Source organism: Hipposideros armiger, unplaced genomic scaffold, assembly GCF_001890085.2.
Source record: "Hipposideros armiger isolate ML-2016 unplaced genomic scaffold, ASM189008v1 scaffold_656, whole genome shotgun sequence".
NCBI classification, from domain to species: Eukaryota; Metazoa; Chordata; class Mammalia; order Chiroptera; family Hipposideridae; genus Hipposideros; species Hipposideros armiger.
In genome coordinates, this window is record NW_017732006.1 from 143,047 (window position 1) to 163,091 (window position 20,045).

Sequence of the window (20,045 nt, forward strand, 5' to 3'; positions counted from 1 at the left end):
TTCCCTTTTCAAATTCTTTAACTTCCTTTATATCACATCAAAGCAATCATTTTCTAAATTCAACTATCATTTTGAGTAATCAAACAAATAAAATTATGCTTGTTACATTTTAGACAGGACACGAAGCAAATTCAGAAGCTATCAGATCAGATTCATCCTCCTTATCTGTGAAACTGGGGCTCACCCCTCCAAAACTGGAGAGACACCCCGAGAAGAATACAGAGGAGCCTTATGTTTCTAACTGCAGCAGAAAAATCCATGAGAATGGAAAGCACTGGGAAGTTCCCGATGTTTTAGGAAAAGCTGGAAAGCATAGAATTCTCAGATCTTGTTTCCAGCACCCTCTGCACTTTTCAGTTCAAGCTGATGCCAAAACTAAGTCACTTAGGAAGGGCCCACCAGAGAAAGCAACATAATATTTGACTCAAAAACTACTTTTCATCATGGTTTTTCTAATAAATAAAAGAGAGACCTATATCATAGGGAAAACATCAAAGAAAGGTGATTTCTTATGATCCCAATAGCTACAGTATTAACTTCCTAAGGACGCCATGGCAAAATACCACAAACTGAGTGGATTAAACAACAGAAATTTATTGTCTTACACTTGTGGAAGCTAGAAGTCCAAAGTAAGGCATCAGCAGGGCCAGCTTTCCTCTGAAGGGGCTTGGGAAGAATCTATTCTGGCCTCTCTCCTGGTTTCTGGTGCTTCCTTGGCTTGTGCAGCATAACTCCGATCTTCACAGGACATTTTTCCTGTGTGCTGATCTGTCTCTGTGGCCAAATTTCCCCTTTCTATAAGGACACCAGGCATATTAGAGTAGGCTTACCCTACTCCATTGTGGAGCCTACCCTGCTCCAATATGACGCAACTCATTGCATTTCCAATGACCCCATTTTCAAATGAAGTCACATTCTGAGGTACTGGGGTTAAGACCTCAACATATGAGTTTTGGGGGGACACAAAGTAAGGAGTAAGGAAAAATGGTATTTTGAGGCTGCATTTTTTTTTTCTTAGCCTCAGCAAGTCAGTACATTTAGGTCACAAAGATTTTTATCCTGAAGGAAGACTCTTATTTGATAGTATGTTTTTTAATCATAAAAATATATCTCAAGGCAGAAACACTATATATTTTTTAATCCCTAAGAAATGTAGTTTTTTTAAATTATTATAAACCCCACAATTTATATCTCAATATGCAGCCTGATGCATATTATTACACATCTTTAAATAGGAAAAGCTTTAGTATTCAAACACCTTGGAAAGAAGTCTAATTTGGTCGAATAATTTTACAGTTAAAGTTTCTGGGCAGAAGATAGAGTTATCATTTTCTGTCCCAATTTTTAATTTAAAAACAATAGTGATTTTAAAGTGAAACATTGTCATTTTATAGAATAGTATGAAATTACAGTGAGAAATAAGGGCAGTCATTGAATATTGTCTGTTCCATTGCTGACATTATGTATATCTTTACACTTAAGGAATGCATATTAAACAATCTTGGAATAAAATATGGAAGAAATCCTGCCTCAAGTTTGTGCCAAGTCAATCAAGCATACATTTGAAAAACATTGTGTTAAGATGAGAAGCATTTACACTTGATATTTTCTTCCAGTGAAAAAATAAAGCCAGTGTGCCACCATCTGACATTCAGTTTAATGTTTACAGAATATAATTCTTATGTAAATTAACACAAAGTGAACAATATAGGAAATATTTATCTCTTCCAAAGATCAGTCAAATAATGATTTTTTTTCTCTTCTAACCCTAACAGAGCATATCAATCTTCTGCCTCATAGTTCTAAATTATAATTTTTTTCTTCAGTATTTTAATTATCTTTTTTACTTTCTGTTCATTTCTACACTAGGATTAACGTTTTGTCATCCAAGGATGATAACTTCAAGGCAGATCAAATAAGGGCGTTTTCCATTTTTTTGCCATTAACATCCTAAATTATCTTAAATTCCTCTGTAATCTAGATAGAGAGCTAATTCCTTGACCCTGTCAAAATGTATCCAGAGATGATAGATAGGCCAAGATCATCACTAATATCCTTGATTTTAAAATGGCAAATAAATACATATTATACACACACACACAATCAAGTGCCTTGAAAGTAACTAAACAATAGATATTTTAAGGCAGTGATTATAGTATAAGACAAATCATTACTATAAAACTTGCAATAATAATTTGTTTTCTGTACACTCTCAAAAATACCCTAACACATGTCAAAGTACAGGAAAGACTTTCTTCTAAAAAACAAGCAAAACAGGGGCCCTTGGACCTAATTCAATATTTTAACTGCAAAATTAATGTAATGTTTGCAAAATACATATTTATGAAGCCCAAGTAGCCATGAACCAAATGGCGTGCCTCTAGAGACAACTTAGAAATTTGGAAAGTAGCTTTAATTTTATATTCCAATCAAAAGGCAAAAGTTGGTTGAATTATTTAAATCTAATTTGTCTATTTCATGTCACTGGCAAATATTTCTTGGTAGCCACTATCTTAAAAAAATACCATCTTTGCTGGAATGCCAGGGTAGCTTGCAAAGCAGTACAGAGATCCCCTCAGCTCCTGTGGCATATTCTGTGACTGCAGCAGTCAGGGTCATCCCATGATCTGACCACTTCATGTCCATTTAGTCCTTTAGAGATGTTCACTAAAAATCTGAGACTCTTTCTGCGGTAGTGGTGTTAATAACATTGTCTTGCCATCAAAGTATCAAATCAGGGCTTCATAATAGGTGCTATTTTATTCTAACTGCTTTAAGCAGCATCACCTCCCAGGGCCCAAGGAATCTAGTATTCATAAACCTCTTCAGTGCCCTGTGGGAGCCTTCCAGTTCAATAGGTTGTGATTGTCAATCAGGTGTCCTTCAGATAGATGGAAACAAACACTGATGTAACATATTTCATCTTCCATCTTCAGGAAATTCCACACAATAAAATTAGGTGATTACCTCCCCCCACCAAAAGTTTCTGAAGTTGCCAGCTATTTAAATTATGCCTCAGACTACCCAACCTGCCACATAATTGGGAGCTAAGCAAAAAGTAATCAAAGCCACATCAATACAAAGCACATTGTCTCCAGGCCCAGAGACAATCTAGAGAGGAGTGGTGCAAAAGGCGAGCTTGGGGGTGACAGGGCCTATGTTTGAACCCTGGTACGACAACATCCTCCCAGCTGTATTAGCTTCCTACTGCTGCTGTAACAATTTACCACACATTTAGTGTTAAAACAACACAAATTTATTATTCTACAGTTCTGGGATTCAGCAGACCTAAAACCAGGGTGTCTGGAGGGCCGCATTCCTTCTGGGGGCTCGAAAGGAGAATTCATTTCCTTGCCTTTTCCAGTTTCTGTGGGGTACCTGGAATTTGTGGTTTGTGGTGCCTTCCTCCATCTCCAAAGCCAGCAGCATAGCATCTTCAAACAAGTCTCTCTCTCTCTCGCTCTCTCTCACATACACATACCATACACTTTCACACATACATTTTTCACATACATTTTCACATCCACTATAAGGTACCTTAATTTAAACATACAAATTCTAGAACCCAAACTTCCATGTGCCTAAGAGAATCTTTTTTTTAAAAAAATTGGGGAATTGGGGGATGGGAACAGCGCTGGGGAATTGGGGGAAGGGGAACAGACAAGTTGCTGTCGTTTTGTTCTTCAGTCTAGTTGTGGAGGACGTTGCTTCACTGGCCCAAGTTGGAACCATCATTGCGCTCTTCCCGGGTGAGGCAGATCAGTCGCCGGCTTCTGGACGGCCGCTCACTGCGGCTGCTGGCCGCTCACGCTGGCTGCTGGCTACACACGGTAGCCCATGGCAACCCACTGCAGCAGGGGCTGCAGCCTATGCCATCGCCGGCGACTCAGGCAGCCCAGCTCCAGGATGAGCTGTTGTTCAGCATCTTAGCTGTAGAGGGCAGTGTCACTGGCCCTCATATGTGGGATCCGAACCGGGGCCCTCTGGCGTCCCAAGCCAGCTCTTAACCCCCGCGCCACTCGGCCGGCCCCTAAGAGAATCTTTTAACTTGGGTTAAGAAAATCAGCAAAGCAGACACCCCCTTCCATGCCAAGGTATGCCATCTTTGAAGCCCATGTATAACAGTGAGACCCTTTATTTTTGTCTTACACAGACACACACACACACACACACACACACACACACACACGCTAAAATGCAATTTGTCTTTCTTCAAAAAGTGAAAGGCTGTACCCATCCTTCTGTGCTTTTGAAATTGTGGTCCCTGGGGATTTTCTCAGCTTCAAAGCTTTATGTACAAGCTTCAAGCCACCCCCTTTATTAACTAGGTAACAAATAAGGCCTTTTGTGTGTGCCAAGCAAGCATTTGTTTCACATTTGCTGGGAAAAGAACAAAGGAACAGAGGGCTCAGAACAAACACAGGAAGTGCTGAGGATGGTTTGGAGGGGGAAAACATGCTACCGAGCCAAGTTTGAATTCTCCATTCTTTCAGTAATTCATTTATGGTGAAAAGCAGTTATAGAATTAAAGTAATACTCACCATTATTATTTGTAACAAACGTACTCTCTATATGCACGTAGACAAGTCCTATATAATTTGCTTCGAAAAAAAGTGTAGGAGCAAATGACTAATTCCTAATTGTACAATTAATAAAAAGATATATATAGCATTCCGGAGACTGTTACCCACTTCCTTCCTTCTACTGTAAGAAAATCACGGTGGGCCTAGAATCCTTGCCAACATAACAGTGGCCTGGAAATTTCTGCTTAAACATTCAAAGGAGACGAAATGTGTGGCATCCTAGCCTCTCCTGGCTGCGTGCCGCGCTTAAATTTTAGACCTCGAGCCAGGCAGCTTAGCTCTGAACGTCACTTCTTTCCCCCCCACACACATTCAAGTCCTTGCTAGCCACAAAACACTCATCGCTCAGAGCAGGCTCCCTTCTCCTGGTGAACATTCGGATGAGATAAGCTGACACTTTCAGGCCATGTTATGATAAATTTACTTTATAACATTCTCTGCTGTGAAACCAATATCTTTGTCTCATCCTCCATTTTATTAGCAGTGGCTTTTCCTCTTTCTGTCAGTGTATGGATCTGATTCTTGGCTGCAACAGAAAGGAGCAGGAGAAATAGAAGGAGATCGACAAAAAGGAAAAGGAAAGAAAAGCATCCCAAATTGTCCACCAAAGACTGGCAATAACATTTATTGAGTACCTATTATATGCCTGGCATTTTATACATTTGATTTACAAATTAGAAAATTTAACCTTGTATCATAGCTAAAAGACAGACTCTTCCACATTTTTCAGATAAGGAAACTGAAACTCAGAGGTCAAGAAACTTTCTCCAAGTCACACAGCTTAGCAGTGGTAGCGCCACGTCCTTCCACTTCACCATCAACATCCAGCCACTGTGATTTATAATTGAAATCCTAAAATAAGATCATCGAGAGTAAAGCTTGACACACCATCCAAAGGATCCTGTAGGGATGCTCAGTGCATGAGGAGTGCAGCACTAAAAAAAAAAAAAAAAATCCTGGTTGTGAGCTTAACTGAGCCCTGACCCTGCCTTGAGTACAAGTGGGGAGCAGATGGAAGAGAGCTGAGCCATCAACAAAATTCCATTCCCTAGCAGGAAGGAAAGCTGGGAGATCAAAGAGGAGGAGTGGTACAGTCCTAGAAGATGCCGGGAGGATTCTCTGCCACTTTGGTGGCTTTCCTAAGCTAGCTGGCTGAAGAGACCCTAGGCCAGGAAGCCACCAGGCCAGTTCAGAAGCCAACCTCCCAGCTGCTGCAGCTGATGGAGAGGTAGCGCTGGAGGCACCGTCCCTAATTGGCGATTTCCATTTCTCACAGTGCGCTAGTCAAACACTGGCTACTTGTTACACTGTAAGAGAAAGAGAATGAAGAGTTTCAAAGCTTGCCTTTTTAATTCTCATTTACCTAGTTTGCATTTGAACAAATTATTCTGTCTGCAATCATTACAGTAGAATACAATGTAATCAGCCTGCTAGGAAGTAAAAGTCTAACCGTTTTATGATTTGTTACATTGAAATTGAAATTTGCATATTAAACAGCGAAGGCATTGACATGTGTACCTATATAGCAACTATGGATTATAAAACACCTCTCTAGTTGAACCCAAACAGCAAGCCATTTTCTGATTGAAGTGCTTAATTAAGTAAAAGATCATTAACAACATTTCTTTGAAATTAAAACACAAGGACATTCAGAAACTTTACCAAATCACCCTCTTAACTGTTTTGCAAGCTTATTTGTGAAAATGATAGATTGACTCTTCTTTGGAAAAACTACACTCTAAAATAACCTCTCTATAAATACAGCAAAGCAATAAAGTAAATAGTACCTGAACTCAGATTCAATTTTATCAGTTTAATTTCATTCAAACCTTCATCCCTGCTCAGGCTGGTCTAAGCCCTGCTTGGCGGATTTGTACCGTGCAAATAAAAGAGAACATGCAGCAAACATCCCCGTCTAAATACAAACTGTCTTTATAAATCAATAGTGAGCTAACTTAATTTGGTGCCTCTAACCTACACTACAAACACAAAAGCCTTCTGCACCCAAGTGAAACCTATTTTTGCAAAATAACTTCAGAGCACCGAGTTGGTTTATCTTAATCTCTTCCGTCTCTGATAGTATTGACCACAGGCTTAGATCTCCTTGACCTGAGTGAACCCATCTCTCAAACCCCAACCAAAGCCAAGAAGTTGGAGGCCTCATCGAAAACCTCATCCCTGAAGAAGAAGGCGGATGGATCTGACCTCATCGGTGCGGACGCTGAGCAAAGAGGCCCGCCTCTCCGAGGCCCAGAGACGTCTTCCCTAGACTTAGGTGAGGCAATATCTAGTGTCTACTGCCGCTCACCCGTGCCTATACACAGCAAGGAAGTTCCACAAAAGATGTTCAAACCATGGGCAAAGGAGTAGAAAAGAGTAATTCCATATAGGAAACCAGGCAGGACGCACTTCTTTTGTGCTCAGATTAAATGGCAGCTGGGAGCTCGGCTTTGCTTAACTGATGTGGATTCATTTATTTATTCAACTCACATGTATGGAGCTCTTGATGGAACTCATACCTGTAAATGAAACTTTAATTTCTCTGCTTTTGAGAAAATGTCCTGTGCAAGAAGTCGTAAAAATAGTTTAAAGAACTTTGGAGGACACCCACTGCAAACCTCCCTTTTTATGAAGGAACACACTGGACCTCAAGGTTGTTTAAGTGGTGTATTTATAGCCCCACACTTGTTAGTGAGCGAGGTCCCACCAGGTTCTTCATTAATTAAGCCACGGGGAGAAAATGGTTCTAGCATTTTCTTGGCTATCTCCATTGCCTCCTTTCTCTCTACCCCATTATTAATTCCTTCCTTTGGCGAGAAGCTAAGCAGTCTATACAAAAGCTGTGAAAGGTGTTCCATTTTCTCACCTCCTTGTAACAGCGAGGCTCATCTCTTTAAATAGAATTTCTTCTTCCTAGCAACAGGCCAGAAGTGCCTCAAGCTGGAGGTCGATAGGGTAGCTAGCCCGCTACAGTACACTCATTCCAGACGATACCATGGACCATACCCAGAAATCAGAATGCAGATAGATAGCTCTTGAAATAAATTCAGGTAAAACAACTTGATAGTTTAACTGTAAAAGCAATCCAATTTCTCTTCCTAGGTCTCATTTTTATTTGGCTGCACATGTTTTAATTTTAGTGTGACCTTAAAAAAATTGCTCTTGGGGTTTGAAAGCATCCACTGAGCAAAGTTCACTTGTATAACATTTCTCAGCCTTAATCAATCTCTCTTCTACTCTTTGTACCTCATATTCACTCCCTGTCTCCCTTGCCCCCTTTCTGTCTCTTTACTAGACATTCAAACACAACTGGAAAAATGGGAGGATGTTAAGTTTCATGATCGAACTATCAAGGGTCATCCAATGGCAGAGAGAAAATCATGCTCATCTAGAACTGGTTCCAAAGAACTCTTATGGTAAGATATTTTAATATCAGAAAAGCCATATATGTGTCCACTGTATGGGTTTTTCTCTCATGTACTGAAATGGCCAGAGAGTTAAGTCAATCCAGATACTTGGTTTCAAGTATAATTTCCTGTTTATCAATGTTACTTATTGTGACTTCTAAAACTAAATTATTTCATCTAAATTGTCAGGACAAAAACAGCCAATAAGGATTCTGGTAGATTCATAATTCAATATTTGTTGATAATTTTGTGAATATGTAATGAAGCTGCTCAAAGTAGGTGCATACATGTGTTTACGTATGTGTGTATTCAAAGTATTACATGAATGATAGCTAAATTAAATGTTTGTGATTACACAGGTAACCATTTCTGACTTTCTTAATCATCGCTGTCAGATAATGTACTATTTAAGGGTAATCTGTGGATGCACATGAGAAAAATTGGCTACCTGAATTTTACCATGTTTTTAAAGCTGTCTAAAGGAGAGCATGTTTTAGTCTCCTATTGTTCCTCACACATCTGTATTTATTATGACATTTTGTATTCTATGTAAAGATCAAATCACACCTGAGACACATGTGAGAACATCCCTTCCCCCCAAAATAATACTTTTTAATAAAGCAGAATTTTCTGTAACAAAAAAATGGTATTGCATTTATTTACTTTGTGCACATAATTGAACTGAATTCTAAATCAATCAGAGATAATAACACCTAGCACATTGCAGCCGCTTAAATTCCAAACATGGTCATTATCATAAAAACCCATAAAAGTTATCTTTTGCATCAAAATTCTGTTAAGAGCTTTGTTACCATGGTTCTCAATGATCCAAATGCACTCGGCTTCTTGGCCAGGTTTCTAGCTGAATGTGTTTCTCGATGAGCATTAGTTTCCTTTGTTCACCCCTTACAGGTCCTCAGAGCACAGGTCTCAACCAGAGCTGAGTGGGGGAAAAAGCGCCCTGAACTCTGAGTCGGCTTCCGAGTTGGAATTAGTGCCTCCAGCACAGGTAACAAAACCAATTCTTCAATCAACCCACCTTTTCTAATGGATACTTTATATCTTAAATATTTTACTTAAATTTTCACGAAAAAGTTTGAAGTAGTGTTCCCATATTTTGTGTTTCTTATGCTTTCTTACCAGTGTCTGTCTCAATGCTTAAATGAACTGATGATATATATATATATATATGGCTAGAAAATGTATTGATGAAATTCACTGTGTTCTTAGCACTTTCTTCTCGTTCTACCATTTACTATCCCATTGTTGTTACAAATACAAAACCTGCACTGCTCCATGACTAGCACTGTTGCTGTCACAGGACAAAAGAAGAGGCAATTACATCTGGAGCGTTCATTCACATGTATGCTCTGTGGAACAAACACATCAGGATCCTGACTGTCACGTTAAAAGAAATTTCATGCTAAGGAATAAATAATTATAGTATTAGCAATAATGAGACTACTAGGAGCTACCATTTGTGAGCAGTCACTAACTATTAGGGACTTTACTATGTGCTTTTCATGTGTTATAACTAATACTCAAATAATCCTGTGAATTATTATTAGCCTCACTTTAAAGAACCTTTAAAGGGTCTCAGTGACATCAAAATCCTTTTCTGGGGGACCCAACTAATCATTGGTGGAAGTAGGGTGTGAACCAGGCCTGTCTTTCCACGATTTGACTCTGGACTCCAGTGTGGCTGGCTTGTTTATCACTGGCTGTCACTATGGTTAAGCTGTGCCGAGAAGGCCATAGTCAGCCTCAACCTTTTCATTCTCAAACACTTTACAAGGCACAGCTGGGCTCTAAAACCACAAAGATCTCTTTAAAAATATGTCCATATTCATGCTTTCTACAATCTGGAAGTGGGATGAAGTAAGCAAGAAAAGTTTTCTTGAGTTTACTAGATAAGATATTGAAACTAAGAGAGGAGATACATTGCTGAGGTGAATGAAGTAAAGGGATAATTATAGTAATAGCAAATATTATTGAATGCTAGGGTAAGGCTTTTTAATATGTATTAGCTCATTTGATCCTGACAAATGGCTCTGTGAGTTAATTTATTACCCCCATTTTATAGATGGAGAAACTAAGGCACAGTGAGATTTTTTTTTGTCTGTGTACCCCCAACGAATAAGTGGCAGAGACAAGGAGGGCAGAGACAGAGAGGAAATGGAAGGCCTCTGGAAACCCTTCTGGGCCTCTGATAGCACCCCCCCACATACACCTCACCCTCCGCAACAGAGGGGTGGATACTACTGCTCCCAGAACTCTGCTAAAAAACAAGTCAACTAAAATCCAGAGCACGTAATCTTGGGCAGCTTAATGAATTGTAAATATAGCATGAAAATGTATTTTCTTCCTCTGTGTTCATTCTAAATGTATCCTTTTTAAAAGCAAATTGATAACATTTATTAGAGAAACATTTCTTGATAAGTGCATTAGAAATGTCGACTTGACTAAAGTAATTGGTACTGTTTCATAAACTGGAGTCCTTGGAACAATTTAATGTAGCAATTGAACGTTTGGGTAGCAAAGAGAGGCTTGGCACAGGTAGGCCGTTCTACATGGAGCTGGAGGGGGCAGAGGATCAGCTAGGGTCCTTGGTTGCCATGGAAACCCACAATGCCTGTATCTTGTTATTGCAATGACTGCTACTCTCCTGCTGGTTGTCTGATTTCATCCCACCATATTGTCCTACCACTTACCCACCTGTGTGCCTTTAAGCAAACAGTGTTTTGGAAAATTTCTTTCAAATTCCTGATATTCTCCTCCAAAACATAACTTAAAATGCACTGTAACAATTTTCTGTCTAGAAAGATCGTAGGAAATCCTTTTAGAGGGTTACCAATTATTTGTAAAGTATTCATCCCTTAGTTTGTTTTTTCAAAACCATTGCATGTTTATGTATTAAGATTTGCCTAAACTTAGGAAATTCATTTAATTTCAGCCTATGGTTAAATTAAGTCAATTTCAGGAATTTAGATTTTAATCATCTAGAATACTAAGTCACTCAAAAGGAGCAGCAAGAGAACAGACTGATTAAGCTACTTGTAATAAAAGAAAATTATTTTTACTGTTAGAAGCATATTGCTCTTAAATATATGACCTCTTTACATAGATAAAATAATGAAAGTAGTATAAAAATTCAACTTAAAACTGACTTGCAAACCATTCAGGTAGACGATTTCAGCTCACCAAAACTTGTTCCTGCTCCACTATCACTCAGATGATTCATGGGAAAATCAGAGATGTTTTCTCCTCTCTCAAGCCAACATAAATTATCTTAGGCTGAGCAGGTGAGGAATTGTTTGCAAGCCTTGTTTAAAATTCATATTTCAGGGCCGGCCGAGTGGCGCGATGGTTAAGAACTGGCTTGGGACGCCAGAGGGCCCCGGTTCGGATCCCACATATGAGGGCCAGTGACACTGCCCTNCAGATGAAGAAATTACCCAAAGGCACACAGTAGTACATTAATAGGTAGCTACAGTCAGGAGTCAAACCCAAACCTTGCAGCTCCAAGGACAGTGATTTTCTGGACATAATGTTGCCTTCTCCAGAGATTTTAAGTAAAATTTCCCAAGTCTAATAAACATAAGTGGAGCAGAATCTAAATCTTTTAATTCCCAGTGAAACACATAACTTACCAGCTTCAAGAAAAAAATTTGTAAACACTTCTTTAAGAAAAGCTATAGTAAAGATCTCCATTGTTCTTTAACACACTTAAAGTTGGATTCATGTATTTTAAGGACATATTGATATATGTAGAAGTAATCCTGGTACATCCAAGTTAAATGCAATTTAAGGGAAATTTAATTTCCTGAACTCTGAATTTTATGTCTTTGATTTTTAACTTGCTCTTAATTCCTCTGTCTCAATGATTATTATTAAAATAAGCAAAGAAAAAAAAATACAGATGGAAAAAAATCTTTATCAGTGCTGGATAATAGGAGTTGATGCCACTAAAATGCCAGAAACTTTGAAGAATTTCTAAAAATATTCTAAGGTTATTCTTGAAAGAAAACACACATAATGTCTTTGCTAACAATCTATGTCTAAACACTGGATTTTTTAGCAAAACACTAGAAGGTCAAGTAGAAGTGGAAAGGAGTAAAAGGGATAAATAGTCTCTCACCTTAAATAACGGAATTCAATATTTGTTACTGATTCATTAGAGAAATAAAAGGTCAAAATTGTTTTTTTTTCTTTTTTTTAAATATTTAAACATGAGATGAACGGAGCAGCACTGTGATCCNCCAGTGAAGCAACGTCCTCCACAACTAGACTGAAGAACAAAAACGACAGCAACTTGTCTGTTCCCCTTCCCCCAATTCCCCAGCACTGTTCCCATCACTCCAATTCCCAAATAAAAATCTTTAAAAAAAAAAATTCATATTTCAGAATCACAAAGAAAACAGAAGTTCACAATGAGAAGAATTTTTATGTTAGCTCATTTTCTTTTCAAGATGAGGAAAAGAAAGAACATAGTCTAGTCTCTTCCAAAGTGTTTTGACTACACTAATCAGAGTGACAAGAGATTATCATAAATCATATAATCTCTAGATATTTAAGAATAAAGTTTCTTAACCCTTCATCAACCTGAGTAATTCATATTCCCTGGAGTTAATTGTTTAAAGAAATCACGCAATCTGAAAAACTAGAAAATATTTGAAGAACTGAAGAAAAACACAAAGTAATGATGTAAAATGAGCTTTTCCATAAATGGGTTGAGACAGTGGTGAGGCAAAAGGAAAAGAACCCAGCTTCTGCTGGAGAGGGATGGTTCAAACATTTCTTTTTCAAGGCTAGACACTGGACAGAGTCCAGAGCAGGTTCTTGCCAACCTAAGCTGGACTCCATGAGAATGTGTGGCAGCCAGGCTAACCTAATATTTAGTCACAATCATGTAACTCTGATTTTGCTGACTGTAGCACAGCAAATGCTTTGTTCCACAGTCATAATTCCATCAAGCTGGCAGTATGCCAAACCACAACAATTTAAACTTTCAGATAAAAGTTCAGATAGGTTTTCTAAATTTTAAAGGAGTGATGTGAAAGGAAATGCATGTCATTGCTGTGCTTGATTACATTATGTGTGTGATATAAGACATCTCTAATATATTATTTGAAATGCTTACAATAACCTTGGTAATTAATATTATCCCCATTTCTAGATGAAAAATGCATCTTAGAGAGCAGAAGTAATTTTCCCAAGGTGACATCAGCTAAGGAGGAGAGGAGCCAGCATTCAAACCATACCATCAGCTTCTAACGCCCTTGTTCTTAACCACACCTACTTTGTATCAGCCACATCAAGCTTATCTACCTGCGAGAACTCACAAACCATCTGCTTCCCTCCTCATTGCAAGCTTTGATTATTACTTTTATTTATGGGGTTAATATTAAAGTGATATTAAAGAATATTTATCACTTTCTTCCAGAAACTTTGTAAGATAAGTTAGGATTGTCATCTGATCTGAGGATATACACAATTTTGTGCCTCCCTCTGCCAAATGCATTCTCAACCTCTTACTTTTAGAAACGTTGATGGCTTCCATTTCATTTCATTTTAATTCAGTAAATGGGATTGAATGTCCACTATCCATAAAGCCATAGCAAGGCAGTGGGAAAGTTAGAAAGAGGAGTTTGACTATAAGAAGTATCAAGACCATTATGTCTAATAGAAATAATAAGATAATACACTATAAATATAGTTTTGCTTGTTGGAAGACAGTGCAGGAGCCACATCAGCAATCTTTTTCCCCTCCTGGACTTTCACAATGAGCTATAATACCAATGAGGAAAGAAGCAAGCAAAGATGGAAGGAAAGAAATAAGAAAATAAAGTAGAAAGGCAAGGATGGCAGGAAGTCAAGAAGAAGGAAAGAAATCTGCAAGATCATTTTCAGCATAGTGGGAAATCTGCACATAGTAGATGCTCAACAAATACTTGTTGAAGTAAAAAATAAGAAAGTAGTAACTAAAAGGAGAAACAATAAATGCTTGTCAAATTTAACAGTGTGGAAGTAGCAGCTGATGGTTAAAGGGTAGAAAAAATAAAAAGAAAATTTTATTCTTAATCATTTTTGAAGCTAGTTTCAGCTAGCTTCAGAAACACTTTTTAGTAATGCGTGATAATAGACTGTCCGTCTCTGTTTGAAATCAGCACTGGTTTGCCCTGATGCTCTACCACGGAATTTTATAGGTGTATGGAGATGGGAATTATATGCTCCCTCGCACAAAGCCCTAAGAGTTTGTTCTTGACACTTAAGATACAGCTTTTTTTGTTGTATCTTCAGTGATAAATGCCTGCTGACTGACTAAGAAAAAAATATCTGAGCATCTCAATGAGGCAAGTGTTTCAATTATCTGTTCTAGCGTAAGAATCCAACTAGTGTCCATTAACCACTGAACAGAAGTACTCTAAACACAGACATTTTTTAATGAATTTCTAAAGTCATATCTGATAAGCACTAAGCAGAAAGATAACAAAAGCCAAGCTTTATTGAGCACTTACTATGTACTGAGCATTTTGCATGTGTATTTACATGAATTATTATTATACTCAGTTCTTATATGGATTCTGTAAGTGAATAAATTTTTTGAAGATGAGAACAGTGAGAAATATAGGGATTAAGTAATTTGCCCAAAGTCGCGCCAGTTTGTAGTAAACGGTAAACCAGGATTCGGCCCCAGGCAGTCTGATCCAGAGATCATGCTTTTAACTACTATGTTATATTGTCACCCAAGATCTGCTAGTTGTTAAATTTTTCTTTTCTACAAATAAGCAGATTGCTTTTCCCCTTAATTTCTTTTGAAAAGACACTGAGCTTCTTTTAAAAAATGTGCTTTGTTGGGAGATCGCTGACACTAACCTAAAGGCATTTACTTATGAGACACTGTGAACAACTGGCATCAAGGTTAGCCAATGAAGTTACACTAGGACAATCACAGCCACAAATACGGTCATGTTCAAACCATAGAGCTAATCAACATTTGGAACAATCAACAGCTGAAGGAACTAAATGCTTCCTTCTTTGGAGAGTTTGTAATGCCTTAAAATCCAAACAATCAAAATGCTGCATTGAAAGCCAAGGTCTTTCTAGGAGGTTGCTTTGGCTGTGGGGCATTTTTCAACATCATGCAAAGAAGGAAAGGAATGATACGTCTGAGTACTTGATGAACCTCAGAGTTCCATCTACTTGCACAGAATGTCAACAGCTGGAGTAGAAGTCCCCATAGAGGGGTCTCCAGACCAGCCAGATCAGCATCACCTAGAAACTTGTGAGAAATGCAGACCCCACCCCACACCTACTGAATCAGAAACCCTAGGAGTGGGGCCCAGCCATGTGTGTGTGAACCAGACCTTCAGGTGTCCCTGACGCCCACTAAATCTGAGAACTGCTGACATAGCCACTGGGCTACCAAACAGCTGCCCCTCAGACTTAGGGTTGTAATAGTGTTGTTCACCATTCCTCTACGTTAAACACTAAGCAATATCTGCAGTTTACAAGCATTACTTATATATGTTTTCCTGTGTCACAGGTTTGCCTATAATGAAATTAGATATAAAAAATTTAAAAAAGCCTTGGTTGAAAAAAAGGCTGAACTTTGTTACATTATAACCTGTATTTCATCCTCCATCCTAAATGAGCATGTCTGAGCACACTGCTGAGTTGCTGATAAATTTCAGAATCTTTAGTTGCCTACTAATCTCACCTCAAAAACTGCCACTGTTTACATTCAGTGTTTACCTGTATTTTATAACATTTATTTCATGCTTCTTTGGGAAGAAAGTAATGACTTTAAAATATGAGGTGGATTATACTTGTAATTATACAAAGTAATCCTCTAAGGCCTTTCTAACTATGTGGAAAATAGCACTTACCTAAGTACAATAGTAATTGCTCAAGCAAAATAAAATTTCACTTGCACAGTAAAATTCTATTCATACTTGCTGTTTTAAGTGGTAAGGAGAATAAGAACTGTAAGTCTAGAATCTTGAGAGAAATTTTTTCCTCTTCATCCTGATACATGGTGCCCTTTGTACCCTCTGATTCATAACCCACTTGGGTCATGAAACATTCATGAAGGGAAGCTGGTGCTAGTAATGGAGTCCTGTTAGGTCAGGCTTCACAGGAAAGACAGATCATATTTCACTGGTGAAAGTGCCTCTAATCATAAAAGGAGGTGGCTTGGGACAAAAATATTAATGCTTTCTTTTTTCTTCACCTAATGCCATTCATGACTCATTCATGACATTAGTGTACAAATGCACAAAGTTGATTTCTTACCATTAGCCACATTTTAAAATTCACTTGTTTGTTTATTTCATTAATGAGGGAACCGGCAGGAAGACAAAAGAGTTGGTTCCAAAAGCAAAGGAACAGAGACTTACATAGCCAGTTGGGAAAGAAAGGGCAAAATAAGTTTGCCAAGTTAGACATGAGATTGGTTAACGTTCTATAAGACAATAAGATCATCTCACCTTTGGGGTTAACTTCTCTACCAGGCTCTAATACCCTAAAAACTTAACCATTTTAAAAGGTTGTAACCATCTGCACCTTTATGTTTGTTAATCAAATATATTGTGACCCAAGAGTGTCAGATGAGGGTTGTAGTGGGCTGAGTGGTGGCCAGCAAAAAGATAGGTCTCCAACCTAATCCCAGGAACCTGGGATAGTTAATTTCATTTCTGTTTTTGGACCCTGTTCCTTCCCTGCCCCGACTGCCTGGTTTAGGAGCAGTTAGTAGCTTCCACAGGACCCAGAGAGTAAGGGACGATGCTTGTGCATGGTGGCCACTGCACTTGGCCCATCCGAGAGCAAGGTTTTCGTGCCTACACAGGTCCCAGTGTGCCCTCGCTGCCTTCCCTGGTCTCACCTCAGGCACTGAGGTGCTCACAGGCCTTGCTGTTTGCTAGGCGCCTCACTAGGGCATCCTGCAGCCATTCCTCTCCCCAAATCCAGGGCTTTGCTATCACAGACCTCTGCCACTCCAGACATGGGACAAAAACATCCCCTCACAAACTCCTACACGCTCTCCTTAGCCTCCTGGATTGGCCAAGAAACCTTGGCTGAGAACATATAGTTACCTCTGGGAGTAGGGGCCAAGCAATACCTTTAATCCACTCATTCATCTGTTCCCTGACAGCATATTTTCCACAAATGTTTACTGGTTGTTTATGAAGCACCTACTACTTGCAAGTGATACCCAGGACACAGCAGTAAATACATCAAGGAGGAAAAAACATAATGTTTCCATAAATTAACCTCCCACCTTCATTAAAGCAAAACACAGTCTAAGGCTGTTGTTTGTGCTCGCAAGAGTTTATAATAATTACTTCATTAGTTCTTCAGCCCACAATATTCTTGAGGGGCTCTTGGTTGAGTCCCTCAACCATGCAAGAACCTCTGAGGGACAGCTTTTCTATATTCTGCATCTTTCTAACACGGCTAGTGGAACACAGAGGCAGGACAGGACAGTGGTTATGAACGCACCCTAAAGAACCAGCCCTACCGCCTCCCAGCTGTGAGGCTTTGGGCAAGTCCATTAAGTTCTCTGTGCCTGTGTCATGGAGTTGATGATACCTATGTCACAGGTTGTTGAAAGGCAAATTGACTTATAGTATCAAAGGACTTAGAGCAGCGTCCAGCGTGTAGTGAGCCCTGGTATTACTACTGTGTAATAGTAAAAGGAGGGGGCAGTGTCCTTTTGAGGACCAGTGATGGTGGAGAAAGAATGAAAAGTAACTGAGCTGTACAAATGGTAAATGCTGGGTGAAAACAAAAGTTTTGCTACAGAACAGTGGTTTCCAAACATGACTGTTTTCAAAATCACCAGAGGAGCTTTTCAAACATTTAATGCCCAGGCTCCACCCCCAGAGTCTTATTTCATTGGCCTGGGATGGGGCCCATGCCTGGTCAAGTAATTCCCATAGAAGCCAGGATTGAGCATCCCTGAGCAATCTATGGGCCCAGGAGCTAACCCCAACCTGAAATAAAGGAGGTGAGGGAACTTCACTCTACAAGCCTCTCTCCTCCTGCTTCCCAAGTCCTAGCTGCCTTATCAGTGCAATCCTATCCTGCAGCCTATCTGTAGGCCTTCTTGGAGCATGAAATCACTTGTCGGGCCCTGAACTAGGTACAGGGTACAAAAGGAACCAGACAAAATCCTACCCGCAAAGATCCCACAGTAAAGCAGAAAGATAGACTAGAAAACACGAGATTGTAGGGAGAAAAATTGGGAACACCAAAGGTTCCTGGAGAGAGTTCTGAACAAGCTACAGTAGATAGTACTTGCTAGGAAAACCCTGGGAAAAGAGTGACATAGACCTGTAAGTACTAATTGTGGAGACTCTCCAAAATATATTGTTGAGTAGAAAAAAGGTAAGCTACCAAATATCATGTACATGTTTCAAAAAAATTTTTGAAATGCATTGCAATAGTATCTGTGGGTACATAAATATATATATGTAACCACAAACAGAAAAGGTCTAGAGGTACACCTCTTATTTTTCCATAATCAATTTTTTTCCAAAAGAATGTATTCATCATTTATGAAATTAAAAATCAATACCTTTTTTTTAAATTCCAGTAGACTCTTTGGGGGGTTTTCTGGAAATATTTGCATTTAGCTAAGATGTGTGTCACATTGCCTATTAATTGTGGCAAAGCAGTCGACGTTATCAGACATGATTTTATCTAAGTGACTGTTATTTAACAGAGAGTAATGTCTTGAGGAAATGGGACAGGAGACACATGCACCATTAGAGGGACGGCAAAGGGAAGAGAATTCAGCATGAGGACGTGCTTTATATCTAAGGAATAAGACCTAGCTGCCACCTTTCGTCTCCTCAGCTTTCAGTTTTCCCTGAGGCCGATCCTTCCCACAAGCTGAAAGCTCGAATATCAACGTCTATGTCAGTCTTCTAATGGAGATGGTCCATCCTAACTTCATATTAGAATCACTTGTTTCTAATACTGGTACCAAGACCAATTAAAGTAAGATCTTTGGGAAGTTGGGCCTGGGCGTTGGTTTTAATATGACCAGGGCTGAGACCCACTGTTAGAAGAATCATTTACACATGCGCACAAATGTCCTGGCGCCATTCCGGTTTGGGCATCATCATGCTTGCAAAATGCTCCAAAAACGCTGTCAGTTGCAGGTGCTGCTTAAACTGTAGGGGAATCTAGAGAAAGGAAAAGATATTTGTACTTTTGTGTTAAGCGATTCCAGTATTATAACACCATGCGTTTGGTTTATTTTAGGCTCGACTGACCAAAGAACAGCGCTGGGGAAGTGCATTACTCTCCAGAAACCACTCCTTAGAAGAGGAATTTGAAAGGGCAAAAGCAGCAGTGGAGGTAACCTTTTTGAAAATTGTTTTTTTGTTTCATGTTGCTCAGAATGGGATTCAAAAAAAATCAAACCTCAGTAGGAAACATGTGAAATGGGTCTTACTTTACAGACATGAAATAACCATGATTATGATTGTTAGACTGAGATCTGTTACCGGAGAACTTGATTTCCCATCAGGGCTGACTAATAGATGTTACCTCTTATGCCAATTCTGGGATGGATTAGCAAGGACTGTCTGGAGTCCTGGGTCAGAAAGGACGCTGAGCCCCATCTGGGGTCTTTAATGAATCTATGCTATGCCTTTGCTATGCCTCTGTGTGAGGTCAAGGTTCATGCCTGACATCTTTCTCTCTCTAGCATCTACACAATGTCTGAAACATAGAACATCTTGCTGCCCCAGAATTATTGTACATTTTTCTAACTGAAAAAGGATGGCTGAGCTATTCCAGCCAATGATGGGCCTGTCTTGACTTGAGCTACAAATTTTTAGTGTTAAAAGTATCGAAAACAATGACAATGTTGATAAATCAAATGGAATACTTAACTTGAACATTGATTTCCTTACTTAGCCTTCTAATGAGAAAGAAAGAAAGAAAGAAAGAAAGAAAGAAAGAAAAGAAAGAAAGAAAGAAAGAAAGAAAGAAAGAAAGAAAGAAAGAAAGAAAGAAAGAAAGAAAGAAAGAAAGAAAGAAA

General features: G+C 39.0%; 1 protein-coding gene across 5 annotated transcripts in view; it reads left to right on the plus strand.

Annotated features, from left to right (window-relative positions):
* The window catches only part of PEX5L (peroxisomal biogenesis factor 5 like), a 213,635-nt gene that overhangs the window by 133,338 nt on the left and 60,252 nt on the right, over positions 1-20,045 (plus strand). For all 5 annotated transcript variants that reach the window (XM_019626097.1, XM_019626098.1, XM_019626101.1 and 2 more), the window contains 4 exons: positions 6,664-6,858; positions 7,879-7,999; positions 8,903-8,999; positions 19,262-19,357. In XM_019626097.1, coding sequence (XP_019481642.1) covers positions 6,664-6,858; positions 7,879-7,999; positions 8,903-8,999; positions 19,262-19,357 — 509 coding nt within the window. The remainder of the gene's footprint in view (positions 1-6,663; positions 6,859-7,878; positions 8,000-8,902; positions 9,000-19,261; positions 19,358-20,045) is intronic.